The 23,231-nt window shown below is 32.9% G+C and overlaps 1 protein-coding gene and 1 long non-coding RNA gene across 2 annotated transcripts; both read right to left on the bottom strand.

Moving 5' to 3' along the window:
• Positions 1-10,454: 10,454 nt before the first annotated feature.
• On the bottom strand, positions 10,455-15,824 carry LOC135958541 (uncharacterized). Its single transcript, XM_065509443.1, has one exon. The coding sequence runs from the start codon at positions 15,822-15,824 to the stop codon at positions 10,455-10,457; it is 5,370 nt and encodes a 1,789-aa protein (XP_065365515.1).
• A 635-nt stretch (positions 15,825-16,459) lies between these two features.
• LOC135957962 (uncharacterized) lies at positions 16,460-16,935 on the bottom strand. Its single transcript, XR_010576438.1, has 2 exons — positions 16,556-16,935; positions 16,460-16,500 (listed from the first exon to the last, which is right to left on the bottom strand). It is a non-coding gene; the product is annotated as an uncharacterized LOC135957962 (long non-coding RNA).
• Between the last annotated feature and the right edge of the window lie 6,296 nt (positions 16,936-23,231).

Here is a 23,231-nt window from a genome sequence, read left to right as displayed (position 1 = left end):
AATTAAACTTTTTCTCGTCGCTAAATATTACATTTTCAAATTCCTCCTCCCAAAATTTATATTTTTCAACAAATGCAATCCGGGCATTTTTATAACGTTGGGTAAGTCTTGGTTTTGGAATCTTATTTTCATACCGAAGACCTAAATCTGCCTTTATTAGTTGCTGGATACGCTGTCTCGTGACATTTAAATCTAATTCCACTTTTATTTGACGGCAGCTCATATTTTCTTCGGCAGCTAAATGTCGAATACGTCTCTTTGTCCTTTGGTTCACGGTAGGGATTCGTCCACTGCGCTTTATGGAGCCGTAGTTTCTTGGGTCTTTTAAAAAATTTGAGATCGTATTGCGATGACGATTTGTTGCAGCTGCAATGTCACATATTCGCATACCTGCATGTCTCATGCCTTCAATTTTTCCACGCTCCTCATCGGAAAGTTCACAACCACGTGGCATTTTGTACGTAAAAAAATTGTAGATAACAGATTACTTCAGATTTTAATAAAAAAATAATACTTACTCACCGTCGATATAAAATTATATATATCAAACACAAATTAAGAATTGATATATTTACTCTTTAAGCTAAAGAACGAGAATGATTGACTATGCACATATAATTATTTTCTATTAAAATTTTAACTTAAAGTGGTAATCTCAGATAACGGTATCACATATAAAGTCCAAAGATCATGTAAGTACATAACAAAGAGAGTGTACAAACAAATTTATCACAGTCAAAATTAAATTATCACTAGTTTTCAGTTCTGAGGACAAAAAGAAATTTTGCACATATAATTTTTTTACTGAGGTAAGTTAAAATTTTGATTATTAATTGCGATTTTTCTAATATTTCGCCAGCTGAATAACAAATATTTTATTCCGTACCTTTTATTTACATTGGTTCAAGTCCTAAGTTAAAAATTTTGAAAGATTTGTTTTTAGAATTGTAACTTCATGCAGTAATATTTATATATTTATAAAAGGAGCTATTGGAACACTCATCTACAATGATCGAAAGTCCCTTTGTCTTTAGTTATTTGTTAAATTTCAGAAACAATACAATTTTTGTGAGTCATTATTACTTATTTAAATTTGGAATTATGAAAAATTTTAAGCAATTTAATAAATTTAAATATATATGAACATTTATTCGTTTTATTCGATTATTCTACATAAAATTGTTCGAATTATTCGTTATTCGAAAATGGCCATTTTTAAATTGTTCGAATAATTATTCGAAGGAAATTATTCGATTAATTGAACGATCATTAGTCGAATGAATACCCTAATGCATAGAATGTTGTAGTAGGAAAACGATGATCAAACCATAATTTTGGAATCTCTTATCGTAAATTTTTGGTGCGAACATAAGAGCCTGATTTTCGATACAGTGGGCCAAGCAATTTATAAGTAAAGGAGATGTAGCGGTATAATATATATACACTGGTGGCCAAAACTATAGCAACTCACATTACAAAGCGATATTATGACAAATATAGTACCCTACAAACAACTTAGAAGGGAAATTTTTCTGTTTTAATATTAGCACTTAAATACAAAAAAATGTATAATTAATTTTTTTAAAAGATATTTTTTCAAAATAACGAATTATGTATAAAATATTACCGGTCAAAACTAAAGCAACGTATGTACTTCTGTCACAAAACTTAAAAATAATATTAGTAATCGATAGCGTAACTTCTATTGTTATGATTGCAGCACAAGTCTCTCAATTTGATCTTTAGAAATGTTGTTCCATGCGTCCTAGATACGATTAAAAATGGTATGTTTGTTCATCTTAGATTCTCTTTTTATCTTGCGATCTACGATGCTCCAACGATTTTCAATAGGTTTAAGTTCAAGTGATTGAGCTGGCCACCCGAGAACTCTTACTTTTGATTCATAGAACTACTCCTCTACAAATTTCGAAGCATGTTTCCGGTCATTGTCATGTTGAAAAACCCAAACCAGAGGCATTTTTTCTTCTGCATAAGGCAGCATTACATTTGCCAACACATTTTTTATAAATAAATAGATCCTTTTGCTCAGTTGTTTGGTGAACTGGTCCAACTTCAGCGTATGAAAAACAGTCCCATAGCCTTTACTATAGCTTTACAATATTGAGGCTTAAAGCGTTCATTTTGTGGTCTTCTTACAGTGAAATTCTTCATGCCTTTTATATTGAATTTGGATTCACCCTAAAACAATATATTTCTCCACTGGGCAGCACTCCAACCAATATCAACCTTTGCAATAGCTAACCTGGGTTTGCGATTTTTTGGCGATGGTTTCCGAGCACATAAACCTGCTTTTAAAGCTCGTCTTCTTTCATTTCTTATGCTTACATTCAATGAGAACTCTATGACCAATTCAGTTGAAGTGACAAAGGGTTTCTTTTTTTATTTCACGAATTAATATTTTATCAGCACGTTGTGAAGTTTTCCGCGGTGTACCTCCAGAATGTACTGTCACTACTGTCACTACTTGCATATTGAAAACTTTTCGGAAATTTGTTTTTGTTTATCCCTTTTGATAATCTTTTATAATTTGTTCTTTAAGAAAAGTAGAATACTTGTTTCTAGCCATTTTTATAATTAATATAAAAGTTACTCTAAATTGAAAACTGGTAATAGTTTTTATTAAGTAAACATTAGGGTATTCAATCGATTAACCGTTAATCGGTTAACCGATTAATTTTGGACGGTTAACTGTTCGAATAATTTAAAATTGCCGATTTTCAAATAACAAATAAACCGATTAATTTGTGTCGATTAACCGATTAACCGAAATTCCCTTTTTTGCACTTTAAACTATTTTTTTGTATTTATTTTTCCCTTTCAATTCAAATACAAATTTCAAATTAAATTTAGATATTTTTGGAACATCCAATAAACATGATTAGTGAGTATGTATAACAACTGACATATTTAATTTACATGTCTTTGAAACTTTGTATTTACATGTATAAACGAAACTTTTTTTTTGAAATGAGTCTTTTATCATAACTAAACGAAACTATTAAATTAATCAAAATCTAAAGCAATCCAAAAAGGAATATGTATTCTTTATCATGCTTTTGATTTCTCCAACATATACAATCATCGAGAGAGGGTTTTTCCAAGAAAAGTTTTATTAAATTTAAAGAAAAAATCGTTTAAATTATATTCTTTTTATAAAAGATTATTTCAGAAGGTCTCACTAAAACCCTAAAAACTCACATCTTTGCTGCAACAACGTCATAATTAAAAAAAAGTTGTTTCGATAAAAACGCCTTTGAATGTTTTATGACATTTTACTCTTTCTTAAATAAATTTTGAACAAATTTTTACTTATCAAATAAACGAGAAAACATGAATTTTAATTTTGATATTTACAACAAAAAATACTCTCATACAAAAAATAATTGACTTTTTTGAAAACTGATCATTTTGTATTACTCAGTTCAAAAAACACGGATTTTGAGTTATGACGTTGTTGCAGCAAATAGGCGATATGTTCACAAAAATCATCTCAAATACCTTATTTGCCGTTTTTTATGTTTTTGTACACAAAATTCGTTATTGTATTTTCAATTTAAAATTAAAATAGAAATTATTCGGTTAATCGAATAATTTTAAATTAACCGATTATTAACCGAATAAATCTAAACCTCGATTAATTATTTGCTCGATTAACCGATTAACCGATTAAACCAGAAACCCGATTAATTGAATACCCTAGTAAACATTAATAAAAATTAATTCTGAGAAGACCACAAAACAAAGCATGAAATTTATAACGGTATAAACAATATTTTTTTTTGTACACATTAATGTGACAATACAGTTGCTTTAGTTTTGACCAGATAATAAATGCCTTCTTTACAGAAATTTAAAAAGATGGACATGTAAGAGATAAAAATCTATATTTTTTGTTTTTAATATATGAAATATTGATATATCTACCATATTATAAAGAAAGAAATACTGGATTCTTCAAAAATATAAATATTTAATATATAACTGATCGACTGATTTCGGTTGCTTTAGTTTTGACCACCAGTGTAAATATTTTTATCCTGAATTCAGCCGTTTTTTATATTCTTTAAACTAGAGCCCACATGGGATGGGGCACACTTACTTTACACCACTGATTTGTTAATAAAAAAAAAATAAGAAAATATTATGTAATTTTACTCAATATAAATATATTCAAATTATAATTTCATGGCGATTCTTTATAAAGAAAACACAAACAATTTCTTACGACGGAGATAGGTATATATTATTGTGACTGTAGAAAATCTGGCTATTTTTCAAAAATACCGATATAATTTATTGAAAGGTGAATATTTCATAGAATAAATGGAGGTCAGTTAACGATTTTATATTATTGTTTATTTAATTAAAATTACTATAGTAATGAAAATATATAATTCATGTTAACTGCTTTGCAAGGATTTGTGGTGCTATTATTATGACCGACACAGCACATAAATACTTACACAGGTATTGGTTGTACACGTATTTTAAATTAAATATAACAATTACTGTTTAATTTTTTATTTTTGTAAAGCATTTTCAATGTCTAGTTTTATGCGTATTTAATAGAAAATGCCTGCCTTTTGTATGTTATTTGTAATGAAATGGTATTTTTCTGCAATTCACTTTCTGTACAATGATTTCAATAACCCCAATTAATACTTATATAGCAAAACACTGTAAAATTGTAACAATTTTGAAAGTTCAATAAACAAAATCGAAAAAAATAACAAATAAAAATCAACAATAGTGGTAACAATGCAACAGTAAGTGCACTATTGAGTGAACACCATTTCCAAATACATTTTGTTTTAAATATACAAACACCTTTATTTATCTTAGCAGGCAACATCTTTTAGTTGTTTTTCTTGAATAATATCTGATTTATTATATTTTTAGTTTTTCATCAGTTCTTTAATTACATATTAATTTGCTAAGGATTTCAATAAAATTGCAAGTGGTGTAAAAAACAATTTAGTTCTAATATACAACAAAAAGAGTTGAAAAAAATAAACAAATAGGTACACAGTAATAAAAAAACATAAACTATATAGCAGATGCTGTTTTAATAATTATTCACGAAATTGTCGCGATAGCGAACAATTGCTATTACTTTTTAGTTTGTTCATATGTTCCCTGTTTAAAGGAAATTTCAGTATCCCATCATATCATTTGAAAAAGTCGAACATAAAAGTTCCATTTCCAACCAATGCTCTAGACGTAGTGTGAATATCAATATCCTATTTATTTTTGAAAAAAATTAACACGCTAGTTTTAGCTATATTTTTGGCAAAAAATAACTCATAATTGCGACTTTCAATATATTGATTTTAAGACTTTATAAGTAAAAATTAAAAATTTAAACGTAAAACACTTTTCAAATTTAAAATATTATTGAAATCATTAGGTATTTCAAAAAATCGTTTCGAAAAAAACGTTTATTGTATACACGATAGTATTACAAATATTTTATTTCTTTGTTGATTAATATTTTTCTGAAAACTTTAATTTTATTTTATATTTTCTTAACATTTTTGTTTGCCTTATTTGTATTTAAAAATACATACCCGATACATATGAAAATAAAAAGTTTTTGAATTGTTTTAAATAAATTTTGAAAACCGACCGTAAATCAAAAAAATCATTCGTATTTTTTGAAAATCTAATACAAATTTTGTTTAGACGATGAAATTGTACTATGATACTTGAATTTTTGACAAATATTAATACTCCAATGTCCATGTAAACTTCGTGCGCAAAGTACAGGTCGCAATTTTGAAGATATTTCCATCAAATTTGCTACATAATATTTTTTCGCCCCAAGGACCAAACTTGTTGAAATTGGCTGAAATCGGTCCATTATTTCTCCTAGCCCCCATACAAATATCCTTCAGAAATTGGACTTTATCGGTCATAAATGTATATATCTATCTCCACAAATTTCGCTCCAAATAAGTTTTATATATACGAAATTCATGTCACCAAATTTTGTTACGATCGTTCCATAATTAGTCATAGCTCCCATATAGACCCGCTTCCGAAAATCACTTTAACGTGCATAAATCTCTTAAAAATATTGGTATACACACAAAATTCACTATAAATAACTTTCATATTGACATAAATCACACGATCTAATTTCATGGTGATCAGTCCATAATTGGTCATAGCTCCCATATAAGGCTCACTTCCGAAAATCGCTCACGTATATAAATTATTGATATTTTAAAAGAAAAATGTTTTTGGTCATTTACGTGTAGTATATAATATGGTCGGGCTTGACCGACCATACTTTCTTACTTGTTTGAGATGACTTTTAACATTTTGAAATATTTAAGGCCTAATTCATAAACAATTTTTAAATTTAAACAACGTTTTAAAATCAATTTTTGTATGGAAATTTTGCTTTAAAACATTGGCTGACTTCATAAACGCAGTTTACAAAGCAACACTGCAAAGAAAATCGTTTACAAGGCAAAGAAATACTTTATGGCAATACTGCCTTATCAAAATATGCAATGGCATTTTATTACATTTATGAACTCATAAATGTTTTTTTTGTTTTGAATTTAACAATTTGTAACTTTCTGTAAAATTACATATTTACATAAACAACAATTCAACTTACCATAAATCCGCCATTTCTACTAAAATATTAGATTTTTGCCTCAAAGATAATTATATAAAGAACTCACAGAAATTATTAAAGAATCATAAATAAAAATAATGCTTAAATTTGACAAATGTTGCGCATTGAAAATCATTGTCATGCAATAATGAACTTGCGACATTGCCTAAACGAAATCTATTGAGTTTATGAACACTATGCATTGCAGTGTTGCTTTGCAAACTGCGTTTATGAAATCAGCCATTGTTTCAATTTTAATTTTTTTGTGAATATGGGGATTATTATTTATTATATCAAAAAATAATTGCAAATTATTTTCTAATAAAGAATATATGCTCGTAGTAGTGAAAGAGACAAGAAAGGGTCTATGACGGGAATTTAACCCGAAACCGATGCACCAACATTTGAAAATAAAATTTTAACTATGTAAATGTGTACCTGACATTAAATACTGAAGTTTGTCGCTTGTAGCTTCAATTGAATTTATCATACTTTCCAAAAGCGATTTCGATATAAAATATAAAGGATGGAAAGGCGAAGAAATATTAATAGGACAAAACTGAAAAAAATACAAACATTTACTGACGCATTTCAAACCAATGCAAATACATACATACGTACGAACATATGTATATGTAAGTAAACCATAGATATGTATGCTTGAATGTATGTAATAAAAAAACACCAACGAAATGTGAATGATGAAAACTACAACAGGAACTGATTCAGTCGGAAAATAGTTGAAATTGCGTCTCAAAAATAATAACAAGTTATTACTACGTCAACAATTATTGCTCTTGACAAACAATTGAAAAAGCTTAAAATGATTCGTTATTTAGCCTCTTCATCACAATGTCTAGTTATTTTTTAACCTAAAGTTATACTAACAGTTTTCATACACAAATTATTTTAACAGACAGTATAACTATAAGTTAAGAAATAACCATACATCGTGAAAATTGGGCTTAATGTTACAGAAAATTAAATAACTCTGCACAATAAACATAGATAAATCTGGTATTTCATAGGAAATAAATCTGGTATTTCTAAACGGCTGGTCCGATCGGGATAAAATCGGATGGGAAACAAAAAAATGGAACGTGTTTAATAATTTTACATGTCGAAGGTACCTTATTTTGAGCCCCCATAGCGCCGCCCCTGGAGCATTTGTGGGGCCCATTTTAATAACTTAAACTCGAATACTCCTTGGCAACGCCCAGTTCAAATTTTATCCCGATCGGACCAGCCGTTTAGAAATGCCAGATTTATTTCCAAAAAATTTCGATTCTGCCCCACTGTGCCATGGCTGGCTACCGTTACCCCTAAAATAACCTTTTAGCTCGACTATCGTTTCATTAAGATATTGTTACCGAAATAACTACAATTACCGTTACCGATACAATCGTAAATACAGCTACCGATACTTTTTATTGCAATCTTCAGAATTTAAAATGTAAAAAAAATATTGTTATGATTAAAATACCGTTATGCCAAAATAGAGTCACCGCTAAAATACCATTACAAAAGTAATCCAAATTAGCGTCACCTTTATCTTTTAACATTTTCGAATCTTGATTCAAACCCTTTTAACTTGTTATAACTTAACTTATACCAATCGACTTAGAATCATTTCACACCCATGCAAAAGTCCTCCCGACCTTAAATACGCCCGTGATCATATAAAATGCTTTGACGATCCACATTCGCAGATCAAATTTCAGTTATGATGATCGAACCATAAATGGGCAAAGCATCCATTTTCGTTGGTTTAATTCCAATAAACGTTGGTTTATTTCCTTTAATTAAACCGAATACTTTTGACTGCAAATAAAAGCAGTTTAGTAGTTTAAAAATTGTAACAAAACTTTATTTATTTAAATTTATACAACAACAGTTTTAAATAGTCACTCAGTGTTTTTATACACGATTATAAATTCGCAGAAATACACACACTGTACAAGTATACACTGGTAATGCAGTTGATGTCTTTACTTAACCCTAGGTCTCCACGTAGCAATTTTTATTGCTAAGCACAAGCAATAACGTCGGCAGAACAACAGCAGAGCAATTGCTGATTGCGTTATGTGGAGAAATCGTTCGTCACAAATATAAAATTTTCAACACGAGAAGTTCTATGAAAAACTGAGGTGTATTTTGCTTATATTTTGTGTTGAATGATTTTTTTCACTAATTTCTTCGTTTTTTTATTTTTGGTACTTAAATAAATTAAATATGTTTGAATTAATCGCTCCGAATCATAGAAAGAAGAAATTTTACATTAATAACAACTGAACTGACAACTTATTGCTTAGCAATAATTGCTCAGGCAATCAGTTGAGCAATCATTGTGCAATGGATTGCTACATATGGCAATTTGCGGTCTACACTCGCAAATGTCATTGACGCAATCAAATTTGACAATTGAAGCAATAAATATTGATACGTGGAGACCTAGGGTAACGATGCTTCAAATTTGACTCATTAGTTTGGTGTTCTCACGGCCAGTTAATATACGCTGCATTACCATCTAGAAAGCTCTATTTCCACAATGATCTTCAAACTAGAATATTCGAATTCTAGAGCTTTCGATTTTAATCATTAATCATTTAGTGTTGCCATACTTACAAACAATGCTCAACTCAAAGCTTTTATTCAATGTTATATTTTCCAGAGCAATATTAATAATACCTACAGATATGTTACAGTTTGAGAGGCATTACACAACTTTAAACCTGCCGTTAAACAGTTATATTTAAAATTAAGTACAATTTCGTAACAATATTCTGGTAAAATTCTACGACGATCTAGCTATATCCGTCTGTCTGTTGTTGGCACGATACGGCCTCGAGATAAGGACATACAATGATGAACTTTTCTGCAAATATTCTTTGTTGTTTAGAAATATTTGGGATTGAAAATGGGTAAGTGAGACAATCTAAAAAAGTTGCTTTTTTTCCAAAAATGTTTTGCTATTTTCTTTATATATATTGCAGTTTATAATATGAAATTTTGCACACATTTTACTTTTGATAAAAACACAGAAGCTATGTTGAAAACGGCAAGAATCGCACCATGACTTCTCCCAGCCTTCAGTCAAATTTCTTTCCGGAATACGGCTCTATGGTGGCCTTATAATTAGATACTATGTTTTATGAAAATAAAAAATTCAGTGAAATATGTTTTAAGACCGACATACGATTATTTCCTAAGTAGTTGTGTCGCTGGCTGCGACCTGAGCCTATATGTTGAGGACAGCGAATTTAACCAGTCTCAAATAAATGAACCACAAATTTACAATTAATGATGCATATACTTGAGCAACCGTTTATTTCTAAAAAAAGAACTTATTACAAAAAAAATAACTTATAAATATATTAAGCGACTTACCGCAGTCTTTATCCCCAACAAACTAAATTTTAATTCTAAAGCCAGTTATTACTGAGCCTACAAATTTCTTTTTGTTTATGTACTATTACAACAGTTCATTTCCAAATAAATAAACTGAACGAAAATACTGCAGTATAATTTAGGGACAAAAAGTGCGATTAGTTCGTAAACAAATATGAACAAAAGGGAATACAAAACAATATAAAAAAAATCCTAACGGACAAATGAACCAAACAACAATGATCATACAATTGGTAAATAAGACAATTTAAGTAAACATTAAGGTAGCTCACAAACAATAAATATAAACAAACCGAAATAATTAAAATTAATAAAAATAAAAATCGTAATAAATTTAAATAAATAAATATATGAGCCATCGGCGACATTCCCACCCCCGTGGATCGGCAACGATTCACTACTCCAAATCAAGGACTGCTAGTTTGGAAACTGGGCGTTTAAGTATTCCACTACTTGTTTGGACATCAGCTCTTCGGATTACACCATCACTGCCAGGAAACACATTTACGACACGACCTCTCTTCCAATCTCGGCGGGAAACAGCTGGATCACAAATTAGTACAAGATCTCCCGGCGCCACAGGCTTCGTATGTTCGCACCATTTGGACCGTCTTGTAAGTGTGGGCAAATATTCCACAATCCATCTTTTCCAAAAATGATCTCGTAGCTGTCGAGCAATTCGCCACTGCTTCTTCAGTACCACTGGCTTTATAATTTCAATACCTTCTGGCGTTTGAGCCGTATTTGCAGAACCCAACAAGAAATGATTAGGCGTCAATGGTTCTTCGTCTTCTGGACTGACAGGCAAGTGAGTCAATGGGCGAGAGTTCACGATGTTTTCGGCTTCAATTAAAAAACTTTGCAAGGTGTGCTCTTTTGGGGCGACTTCTTTTAGGGTTACTCTTAAAACCTTTTTAACACATTGAACCATTCGCTCCCATATTCCACCTTCTGCAGGATTATGTGGACAATTAAACTGCCATTCAATGCCCCTTGTGGACAACTCATCTTCAATTTTAACCAGATCAAATACTTCATCAAATCGCTGGGCTTCTTGGTTAACTCCAACAAAATTCTTTCCGTTATCACTCCGAATCTTCAACGGGGTGCCACGACGATTTATAAAATTCCGTATAGACAAAATACACAAATCAGTAGATAGATCATAGGCCACTTCTAAATGTACAGCTCTGATTGTAAGGCACGTAAACAGGGCAACCCAACGTTTTTCATGGCGTCTACCAACAGTCACATTTAATGGGCCAAAATAGTCAACACCAGTATAAGTAAATGGCCGGACATATGGAGTTAGTCTATCACTTGGCAACGATCCCATAAAAGGAGCTACTGGAACAGCACGACAAATCTTACAAATGTTGCAATTTGATGTGGTCTTACTCAACAGATTTCGAAGTCGTGGAATCCAGAATCTTTTCCTTATTTCGCCTATGGTAGCCTCAAAATTTTGATGTCTCATTTTATTATGCACATGGGCAACAAATAGTTGTGTAAAGCGGTGACAGGACGACAAAATAATGGGGTGCCTGGCATCTAAAGGCAACCAACTCGCAGCATCAATACGACCGCTCACTCGAAGTAAATTATTTTCATCAAAATAAGGCGAAAGGGAAAATAACACGTTATCCTTTTTTAAAGAACCACCAGATTTTAAAACGTTTATTTCAAAGGCGAAACACTCTTCTTGGGACAGACGACACAGACTAGTTTCAGCAACCATTAACTCTTCAGCACACAGGCATCTCGAACCATTACATTTATCATATTTTCGGCAGCGATTGATAAATCTCAGAACCCAAGCCATTGTTCGTTTAAGCCTGAGAAATGAAGAAAAACGATTAAAATCAATTACTAAATTTGTACTAACCAGCATAACAAATTTGGGGCGTAGTTCTTCTTCACACAAATCATCAGATTTCTCAGAATTCTTATTCGGCCAGTCAGCTTCGTTTTCATACAAAAATTGTGGCCCTTGGAACCAACGTGTTTCAATGGAAAAATCAACTTCATTTTTAGCTCTTGTAGTATCATCGGCAACATTGAGATCTGTAGGCAACCATCTCCAATCAGTTGGGCGTGTCGAATCAAGTATTTCGGCAATTCGATGGGCAACAAATGGTTTATATCTCCTGCTTTCAGAACCAATCCAACTAATGACGGTTGTAGAGTCACTCCAACAGATTCGACGAGAAACTTTGAGTTCATGTTCCTTCATTATAGTGTCCATCAATCGGGTCCCCAAAACGGCGGCTTGTAGTTCTAATCTGGGAATAGTCATACATTTCAATGGGGCACATTTCGACTTGGCAGATATAAACGACACTCCTATTTGTCCATCAGATGTTGTATATCTCCAATAGCCAACTGCACCGAAGGCATCTTCACTGGCATCAACAAAAACATGCAGCTCTAACTTCAAGGGCAAACCATTTCCAAAATAAAATCGTGGAACCTTTACATGGACAACATTTCTTAACTCTTGGCGCCATTTATTCCACATCGCTTGTAATGACGCGGGCAACATCTCGTCCCAAAGTACACTATGTCTCCAGACTTCTCTCATCAAAAGTTTGGCAGTTATCATAAAATGGCACAAAAAACCAAGTGGATCAAAAATGGACATTACGACACATAATAACTCACGCTTTGTGGGATACCTTTTACCAAGTATGACGTCAGAATTCACACGATGGAATTTCAAAACAAATTTGAACGTGTCGTCCTTTGGATCCCAAAACATGCCAAGTACCTTTTCAGTTGAACCCTCCAACTCATTTAAGCCACCTGAGAAACTAACCTGATGATCTGAACATCCTTCTAGAGCCACAACCACCTCCGATGAATTCGATGTAAATTTACGCATTTCAAAACCAGCAGCTTTATGTATTTCACGAACTTGTATGGCTATTTCAATGGCTTTTGACGGATTTACAAAACTGTCTACAAAGTCATCTACGTAATGATGGTCCAAAATTGACTTCACGGCTCTAGGGAAACGATTTCGATGCTCCATTGCATTTGTTTCCTTCACATAATGGGCAACACAGGGCGAACAGGCAGCTCCAAACGTCATCACAAGCATTTCATACACTTCCGGTGGACCACTAGCATCATCTCGCCACAAGAACCTCTGAGAACACCTGTCTTCCTCAGCAACAACAACTTGATGAAACATTTCCTTTATGTCCCCACAAACAGCTACGGAACCGATTCTAAAATTAAATAAAACTGATGGCAACGGTTTGTACTGCTGAGGGCCTTTCAATAACTTTGAATTCAACGAGACACCTTCCACCTTTGCTGCTGCATCGAACACCATACGAATCTTCCCTGGCTTATTAGGGTTTACGACACCAAAGTGGGGCAAGTACCATGTTCTCGGATGAAATGTATCAACTTCACTCAATAATAATTTGCGTACATACCGCTTCTGCAAATATTCACTCATTATTTGTTTATAGGCCGCACCAAATTCAGGATTATTTTTCATTTTTCTTTCCATTCCAAAAAATCTATTAAGGGCCATGGAATAGCTATCCGGCAGGACTACGTCATCATTACACCATAGTAGTCTGGATTCAAATCTTCCGGCAACCCTCTTCGTCGAATTTCTCAATATCTCTCGTGCACGTAAATCATCTCTTGACTCAATCACTGGTAGAGCCTTAACACCAAAATTTTCAGTTTCAAAATAATTTGCCACCAAATTATTTAGATTATCCAACTGTGTCAGCAAACATGTTTGAGTTCCAGGGCGACCTCCTTTCACGTTTCCAAAAACAACCCATCCAAGAGGAGTATTGGCAGCATATGGACCAGCATCTTCCAAAGGGACTATTTCATCGGGCAATCCTAAATGGCAATGGTCCAATCCAATTAGTACCTTTGGAGCCACACATTCATATGAGTTTAAAGGCACACCATGATTCTTTACTAAATCCGCATTAAAACTCTGACTAGGCAACTTCAAATTCGAGACACCATACACATTTTTCAAAGCATATTTCCTCTTCTTATTAACACCGCTCACATGAAGATCCACCACCATAACTGGTTCTTGTGCCGATTTACCACCATACCAACTCAAATTCAATTGACTTTGTCGACCATGCAGTCCAAGCTGTCTCACTAAAGAGCTATCCATCATCGTAACCGAAGAACCTTCATCTAGGAGTGCATAAGTTTCAATAGCACAATTTGGTCCATAAAGAACCACTGGGAGCACTCTGAACAACAAATCACTTCTTTCACTAGCACTGGAAACACAACTAAGCACTGGCTCGACTGTTGAAGCTCTCTCTGTTGGCGGCACATTTACGGATCGTTCACTTGGTTCATTAGGTTTAGTTTCATGCAATAATTTGTTGTGATTTCTTTGGCACTTTTCCATTGGACACTGCTTACGCCGACGACAATCTTTACTTGAATGACCACCACTGAGACACGAAAAACATAACTTCAATCTCTTCACTTCACTCCATCTATTAGGCACACTCAATTCTAAAAATTTCTTACAATCAAAAATTTTATGTGGGCCAACACAATAAAAACATTTTAACTGACGTTCTGGGCCATCAGAAGCATATAAAACCACTTTTCGTTTTGGATCACTGCTAGATCTATTGCCACTTAAACTGCTTATTTGCACACTTCTTACCAAATTTGCAACACGCTGGAGCCAGGTACTATAATCCAAAATAGTCGGCAACTGAGGTAAAGTTGAAGCAAACTGGGCCCAATCCAAACGTTTGCTCATTGGCAGCTTCTGTACTAACTCCTCCATGAGTGTTGGATTCGACAAATGTTGATAACCATTGGCAGATTCCAAAAATGCTGCTAAATTTCTGACCTTAATGGAATACGGCACCAATTTATCGATCGCGTTTTCTGCTATGGGCTGAACTTCCTTCATCTGTTGCAATTGGCATCGAATAAGCAACTCTGGGCGACCATATTGTAGCTTTAATTGCTCTATAACTGTTGGCACATTATTTGGGTGGATGAGCAACGACTTCACGCACTCTCTGGCTTCACCTTTCAAAGCCTTCTGCAATCTCAAACAATTTTCAAAATTATTGTACGAATATGCCGCTGTCGAATGTTCAAGGGCAGACAAAAACATTGGCCAGTCCTCGGGAGTACCACAAAATTCGGGCAGATCATAAAGTTTGCGTTGTACTGGCATGGGCACTGTATCAGGGGAAACAATAAGAGGCTGAGATGTCATCAACTGGTCTGACTGACTAACATAGGAATATGGCGTTGGATTCCGGCGATCAACCATGTTCTCAGGGCCACTGCTAATACTTTGGATGACTGGCTCATTATGTCCAATAACATTCGGCGTATTTAAATTTTGATTTGCTCTTAAAGCACGTTGAGCGTTTGCCAATTGAGCTTGCAGGATATCAATTTGTCGTTGCAGGTTCTCATTATCAGACGATATGGTTTGTGGTGGCTGGGTTCTCACATTAGGACCGGGCACTAACGGCGGCAGACTAAAGGGCTCTTCACTTGTTGAACTGAAAATGTTTTGCGTTGATACAGCAGGTGTCGGTTCTCTAGGGGCACTTATAGAGGCACTAGTTACGGTTGTTGTCGTTCCGAGGGCAACAGAACTGACATTTTGTATCGATGGCATTTGAGAAACATTTGCTGAACTATCTGTTCCGGCAGGCGTGGAACTTTTCACATTTTGGCTCGTTGCTGTCTGCAAACGAGAGCTTTTTCTAGATGGCGACCGTTGCATCTTGAATCACAAATATTTTCAAAGGGCACACAAATTCACAAATATTTAACAGCAACACACTCCAAATATTTTACAAAAAATTAATTTGTTCCGGCAGGCTTGGGGCTTCACAAAAATTCACAACTTAATTGCTATTCACTGCAGATTAAAATTTAATTGCTCCGGCAGCCAAGGAACCACACAATTTATCACAAATAAAAAACACAATTTGTTCCAGCAGGACAGGTTACAATACACACAAATTCAGCTTAAAGTTTTACTCGTTCCGGCGTGTAAGGAACCACAAAAATTTCATACTTTAGTTTAAACACTTGTACCGGCAGGCATGGGACGGCTTCACAATTATTTCTATTTGTTCCGGCAGCTTGGAACCACAAATTCACATAAAGTACAAGTAAAATGTTCCGGCAGGCAAGGAACCACAAGTTCGCTCAAAGGTTGCGAAATATAATTTGTTCCGACGGGCAAGGAACCACAAGATCGCTCAAAAAATTGCGAAATAAAATTTGTTCCGACGGGCAAGGAACCACAAGATCGCTCAAAAAATTGCGAAATAAAATTTGTCGCTGGCTGCGACCTGAGCCTATATGTTGAGGACAGCGAATTTAACCAGTCTCAAATAAATGAACCACAAATTTACAATTAATGATGCATATACTTGAGCAACCGTTTATTTCTAAAAAAAGAACTTATTACAAAAAAATAACTTATAAATATATTAAGCGACTTACCGCAGTCTTTATCCCCAACAAACTAAATTTTAATTCTAAAGCCAGTTATTACTGAGCCTACAAATTTCTTTTTGTTTATGTACTATTACAACAGTTCATTTCCAAATAAATAAACTGAACGAAAATACTGCAGTATAATTTAGGGACAAAAAGTGCGATTAGTTCGTAAACAAATATGAACAAAAGGGAATACAAAACAATATAAAAAAAATCCTAACGGACAAATGAACCAAACAACAATGATCATACAATTGGTAAATAAGACAATTTAAGTAAACATTAAGGTAGCTCACAAACAATAAATATAAACAAACCGAAATAATTAAAATTAATAAAAATAAAAATCGTAATAAATTTAAATAAATAAATATATGAGCCATCGGCGACAAGTTGATTTTGGTTGGCCACGTAATTAGAAACGTGCAGTATACTTATCTTATTATTAGTGACAAAGTGAGTGTAATTTGAAAATCAAGAGATAAACTAGTAATAATTTTGATAAGTTTTAGTTTCTAAAATGGACAAAAACTTGTCATGTACTCCAAAAAAAAGAAAGTTAATTGTACTGTCTTATTAGAATGAAAAACTGTTAATAATAAAAAAGATCCACGTTACTGGAAGTGTTGTTCGCAAACTATACAACCTCCCAGTATCGGATATACCACAGCTTTATACATCAATTGAAGAAGTCATTAAAGCAGACAAATTTAGTGCCTGACAACGATGTCAGTGAGTCATCCCATTCCTCAAACAAGAGAAGGATGACTGAGGGATAATCATATAGTCCAATATCCCTCTTATCAGCTGTTGAGAAGACTCTTGAGGCTCTTCTTCTCCCCCAGCTGACCCACCAGCTTCCCGCATTCCGTAAAATCCACAGAACAACAACAGTATTAACTGATGTTGCCAACCAAATCTCACAAGGCTTAAACAAGCAGAGGCCTTGTGAAAGTTAGATCCATGTGTATCAGGAAGCATCTTCGTCTATTCTAGGAAAACATACAAAGGTATGTATTGGAACTATTGATAGCAATTCATATGTATATGGAAGTTTTAAACGACATTCATACAGATGCCATCAATACCTCTTACACTTGGAGGTCACATACCGCCCACCTCAGAAACAAGAAGAACAACTGTGGTCGGAATGGAGCGACAGGTTCAATGCCTACTGGTCCCGCATAGACCGTCCTGTCCCAAATGTAGGCACAGCATGTGGTCAGGGTCCCCATGATACCCTCACATATTCTACTGCATTACCTTCTCATTGGAGTTTGTTTCGACAAAACGGGAACTCTTCAGGGATCCTAGACGGACAAATTGGACAAATTTTATAGTTATATTCAAAATAGTATGACGCAGCTCACTTTTCATGAACTGTTGGCCTTTTTTTGCAAAATGGATAGTGTGGTAAATATGTTTACCCTCTTACTAAAGAAGATCTATAGCTATCCTGCCCGATAAAGGTAGGCGGAAGCAACTTAAATAAAATGTCAATCAAAGAATTTTACGTTCAAAGATCGACGGCTGGAAGGTTGTTCATAAGGTCAAGCTCGCAGGACTTTCGAGCTACTGAAACAACTATAAAGCGTTTTTCAATAAGTATCAAGAGATCTCAAGAGGTCAAACCGGAATTCATGGGCTCCGGAGACTTTTATCCAAACACACTTTTCTGGTTGTACAGAAACTGAATTTAGGGACGACGACCAGGGAGACACAGCGCCTACGGCCTCAGTCACATTTCTAGTTGCATTGAGGAAATAGTCTCAGGGGAACAATTAGTATGGGCGGTGAATACTTTCGATTCAGGGGAACACCGAAAGGTGGAGTATTGTCTCATCTGTTATGATTACTAGCGGTGAACACTATTTTCAAGTTCAATGAATCTAATGGTACACAGTTGTTTAGAAACTTTTTTTGGAAATAATTCGGTATCTTGGGAACTATTGGAGATATTGTAACGAAACATTTTTTGATATATAATTGAATACATTTTTTCGGAACTCATAGAAATTAATGTAAAATTTGGTTTTTATAACATACGATAATTTCGCACAAAGGGGTCCATATGTCACGCCCATTTTTAACCAAGATACCCACAATGATATCAAATAAGTTCACCAGATATTTCATAATAACTATTTACTTTGTATAGGTATTGCGACGCCCAATTGGAAATAGCCTATTTGTACTTCCAGATATAGGGGAATATACAGAACAAATTTCAAGATCATCGGTCCAGTGGTTAATTCTGCTATAAGTCACAAACAAATAAACATACATACATTAATTTTGTTCATATTAATATTAACTATTCCTATTTTATTTACGTTTTTGTTTTGTTAAAGTTTTATGAGTAGATTTTACACAATTAAAATAAATGTGTTATAGTTGATTTTAATAAAAGAAATAGGATAATAATTATAAACGAATTTGTTTGAATATTTCTCTGATCATCTGGATCGGAAGACATCGATTTCAAAAGTTGGTTTACTTGACATGAAATGCCCCATATATAAAAAAGCAATGTTATATTAAATGCTCTTCAAGTGGTATGCCAATATTTTTGTGAGTAACGATAATTATAACATTTTTAGTAATACCAGTGGTAAATTTGTGCGATCTAAAAAATTCAACTCTAAGACTAGATTTGTAAATTTTTTTAAAAATAATTATTAAAAATGGCTAGGAGATTCTATGTATATGTTATATTTTTGAAATCGGAACCCAAACGAAGAAATAGGATCGTTTTAAAAATGAGGTCCGAATTCAAAACTTAAACTCGGCAGCACTTTCTCTTTGCGCATGTCAAATTTAATTCAAATCGGACTAACAGTTATAGATTTATTTCCCTTTATTTTCCTATACCACTGTGCGATGCGTTTTTTATGTTCGGTGCTGTATATAGGGTGGGTTAAATTTTTTGCGAGGAAAGCGCATCCCGGGTGTCGGGTAGAGAAAAATTGGAAAAAAAAATCCCTGGATAAAAACCCTATTCATATCAGAAGCATTTCTTTATAATGACATTTACTAAACATATATGGTTAATTCACAAGATCTCTTATCATGTCATAATGTCGTAAAAAATTTCCTAAAATAATACTACCAGCGCCGAATGCCCAAGAGTCGGTCAAACCAAGCTGCCGAGTCGTTATATATTAGGACATCATGATAAGAGACCTTGTGAATTGACCAATAGTATTAATATATCATAAAAAATAAACAAGAACAATTAAAGGTACATAAAGCATTTCATATTTTCATGGATAAGAGTACATATACAAAAAAGGATAGTATTATTTTCCTCAACAACCTTTAAATAGGGATGATGATGATGAATAAATTTATAAATACAAAAGTAATATGTACTTTAACGCCAATAAAATCCATTCTAATTTTGTACAAATTTTTGTATTTCTTATATTTGCACATTTAATTTATCACGTATCTACAACTGAAATAGCAGCAAGAAATATGTGTGGATGTGCCCGGAAGTTGAAAAGATTTAAACATTTAAACATTTAACACATAACACTCAACCATTCGAAGAATCCTTTTTCAACGTCAATCTGTCTGTCTGTTGGTCTACGTGCCTCTTTTATAAACGAAACATTCGTAATACTTAATGAATTCTTGGTGTTGAAACCAGATTTAACGATTTTATCGAAAAAGTTTTATATTTGCTCTATTGCATTGTTGTTCTTTGTTAATCAACAATTAAGAATTGATTACGTGAGGTATTTATTTTTGATAAATTGAAAATTACTGATTTTTTTATTCCATTTCATTTAATTTCTTTTTTTCTCTTTTCATTAATTACGCACATACTCGTGAATTGTGAATTCAAATATTAATAATGATAATAATAATTATATAATTACTTACTTACTTTGCAAAACAAACAGAAACAATGGAAAATCGTTTAACGTTTTATTAACAATTATAATTATTAATTCGATGATTTCAACATTCATCAGCAGGCTAGGAAACTGTTCAAAATCAAATTGATCGCGGGCAAGCTTATTTCTAAAAATCTGCAATATATTGCCGTTAAAATACTTAATTTAAGGTTTGTTGGAAAGAAAAGTGTTATCTGTATGAAAAGATTTTGGTTCAATATTCTTATTATAATTGCACAAGAGGAATGAATATGTTAACGTTGAATTTTGTGAGAACACATTTATATTTAATACATAATTATACCCTACACCACCATAGTGTGGAGGGTATTATGCGTTTGTGCAGATGTTTGTAACGCCCAAAAATATTAGTCTAAGTATACCGATCGACTTAGAATCACTTTCTAAGTCCATGTAAACCTTGTGCGCAGAGTATATGTCGCAATTTTGAAGATATTTCGATCAAATTTGGTACATATTTTTCGGCCCAAGGGCCAAGCCTATTGAAACTGGCTGAAATCGGTCCATTATTTCACCTAGCCCCCATACAAATGTCCTTCCGAAATTGGACTTTATCGGTCATAAATGTTTAATTTATAAATGTATCTCAACAAATTGCGCTCCAAATAAGTTTTATATATACAAAATTCATGTCACCAAATTATGTTATGATCGGTTCATAATTAGCCATAGCTCCCATATAGACCCGCTTCCGAAAATCACTTTAATGTGCATAAATCGCTTAAAAATGTTGGTATACTCACAAAATTCAACATAGTAAACTCTCATATAGACACAAATCACACGACCTAATTTCATGGTGATCGGTCCATAATTGGTCATAGCTCCCATATAAGGCTCACTTCCGTAAATCACTCACGTATATAAATTATTGAAATTTTAAAAGAAAAATGTTTTTGCTCTTTTACTTAGTGTAGGGTATTATCGGTCAAGCCCGACCATACTTTCTTACTTGTTTTTGTTATATGCATGTATATTTTTACTCCCGTATTCATAAAAAAATCAATTTTAAGGTTTAAAATACAATTTAGTTAAAACACATTTTAGGCCTAAAATAGCTTTGTTATAAATTCGTATTCATAATCAGCATTTTAGGTAAACAGTATTTTAATATTTTTTTTATATTCTGTGATAGTAACACTATAACTTCTATGTGCCACTTCAATCATAGTGCAGCAAAACAACGAATATTAAATAATAAAGTTCTCGTAATATTTTATTTTTCAGTAAATAAAATCTGAAATTACAGATTGAACTTGTTGTTAAACTTACACAATCAGCGAATAAAAACCGTTCCTATTTATATTATGCCTAAATGTATTAATACACAAACATTTTTATATATTGTTTTCAATTATTATTAAAAGTATTCGAATGACGAATATTCAGTGATTAAATAAACATCACTATTTTATGATTTGTTTTATTAATTTATTTTTATTGTCATTTTGTTAAATTGTAACAGAATCTAATGATTTTCTATGAGAAAACTCTTAACTTTAATGCCGGAGTGAGTATATTAGATTGTGTAGACCTTCCTCCACGATGTTTTCACATTTAATTACTACATGCCGTAACAGGTTAATAGTAAATTACAAAAATGTCTATAAAACTAACTTGTGAACCTCATGTAGCTCACTGCCGGAGGAATATCTAGCAAAATCATATACATATTATTATAATGGTAATTATTCCCCAGCGGAGTAAAAATTACGTTTAGCAATTGCAATATTAACGTCTATTATTGCAAATTTAGAAACATTTATCTTTAAAATTCCTTTGTTTAAGATAAAATGTAAAAAGAATACCTTAAAATAGGTTTAAAATAGGGTCGAAGCAATTTTAAAATTCGTTTATTTAAAACAATACGGCCGTTATAATTTAAATTCTGAAACTGTTCTATTTCGAAACGAATTAATTTTTTAATCCATATCCATAATTATATCAACTAGGCATCCAGAACGTTCGGCATCTTCCGTGCTTGTACGGCCACTTTCTACCATTGAAATTGATAATATAGAATAGCCAAATTATTTATCATGCTAATTCTTTATTTGAGTGATGGTTTTTTCCGCAAAAACTAATGCTTAATGACCAGATGAAATTAAATTTTTTCCAATTTCTCTCAAGTCACGAGGTAGTTTGCTATCAGTGGCTGCCAAACACATACTAAATGACGCAGTTTGTTAAAATTTTCACTCGAGTCAACCGACAGACAGGAGCAAAATTTAAAAAGTCGCAGACTTATTGACCCACCCACGATAAATACTTCCCTGTGGTACATCAACGGAAATTTGTCGAAGTGATCACATCTTTTGATCTTATTTGGATAGATCTGTTTATTATATTACTTTTAATTAACTTTTAAATAATAACACAACATTAAAATACTTTAAAAATAAGTTTTAAACACGACAGAACCATCCAGGTAAAATTATTGGAAAGTATGTTCTCAATTATAATTTTCCTAAAATGTCAGATACATACAATCTTAAGTCTGAAAAAAATTAGAGCAAACGTCAAAAATAAGATATTTTTTTTAAAGATTTTCAGTTTAAACAATCCATCCATATAAATATATGTGTATGTAAATGTCTTTGTTTGTTTGTTTGTTCAGCAATCATGCCTAAATGGCTGAACCGATTATATTGAAATTTGGAACGTAGATATTTCCTTTTTTCAATACTTTTACCAGAAAGGGATAAACAGGGGGAAAACCGGTAAAATTGGTACCTATTGTTTTTTGGCAGCTGGCG

The sequence above is a fragment of the Calliphora vicina genome, chromosome 4 (genome assembly GCF_958450345.1).
Source record: "Calliphora vicina chromosome 4, idCalVici1.1, whole genome shotgun sequence".
In the NCBI taxonomy this organism is placed as follows: domain Eukaryota; kingdom Metazoa; phylum Arthropoda; class Insecta; order Diptera; family Calliphoridae; genus Calliphora; species Calliphora vicina.
The sequence above is the reverse complement of the archived record's forward strand: the minus strand, read 5'-3'. Positions and strand labels throughout refer to the sequence as shown.

Excerpts from the sequence above, each read along its gene's own strand:
- LOC135958541 (XM_065509443.1), bottom strand. The coding sequence starts at position 15,824 with ATGCAACGGTCGCCATCTAGAAAAAGCTCTCGTTTGCAGACAGCAACG.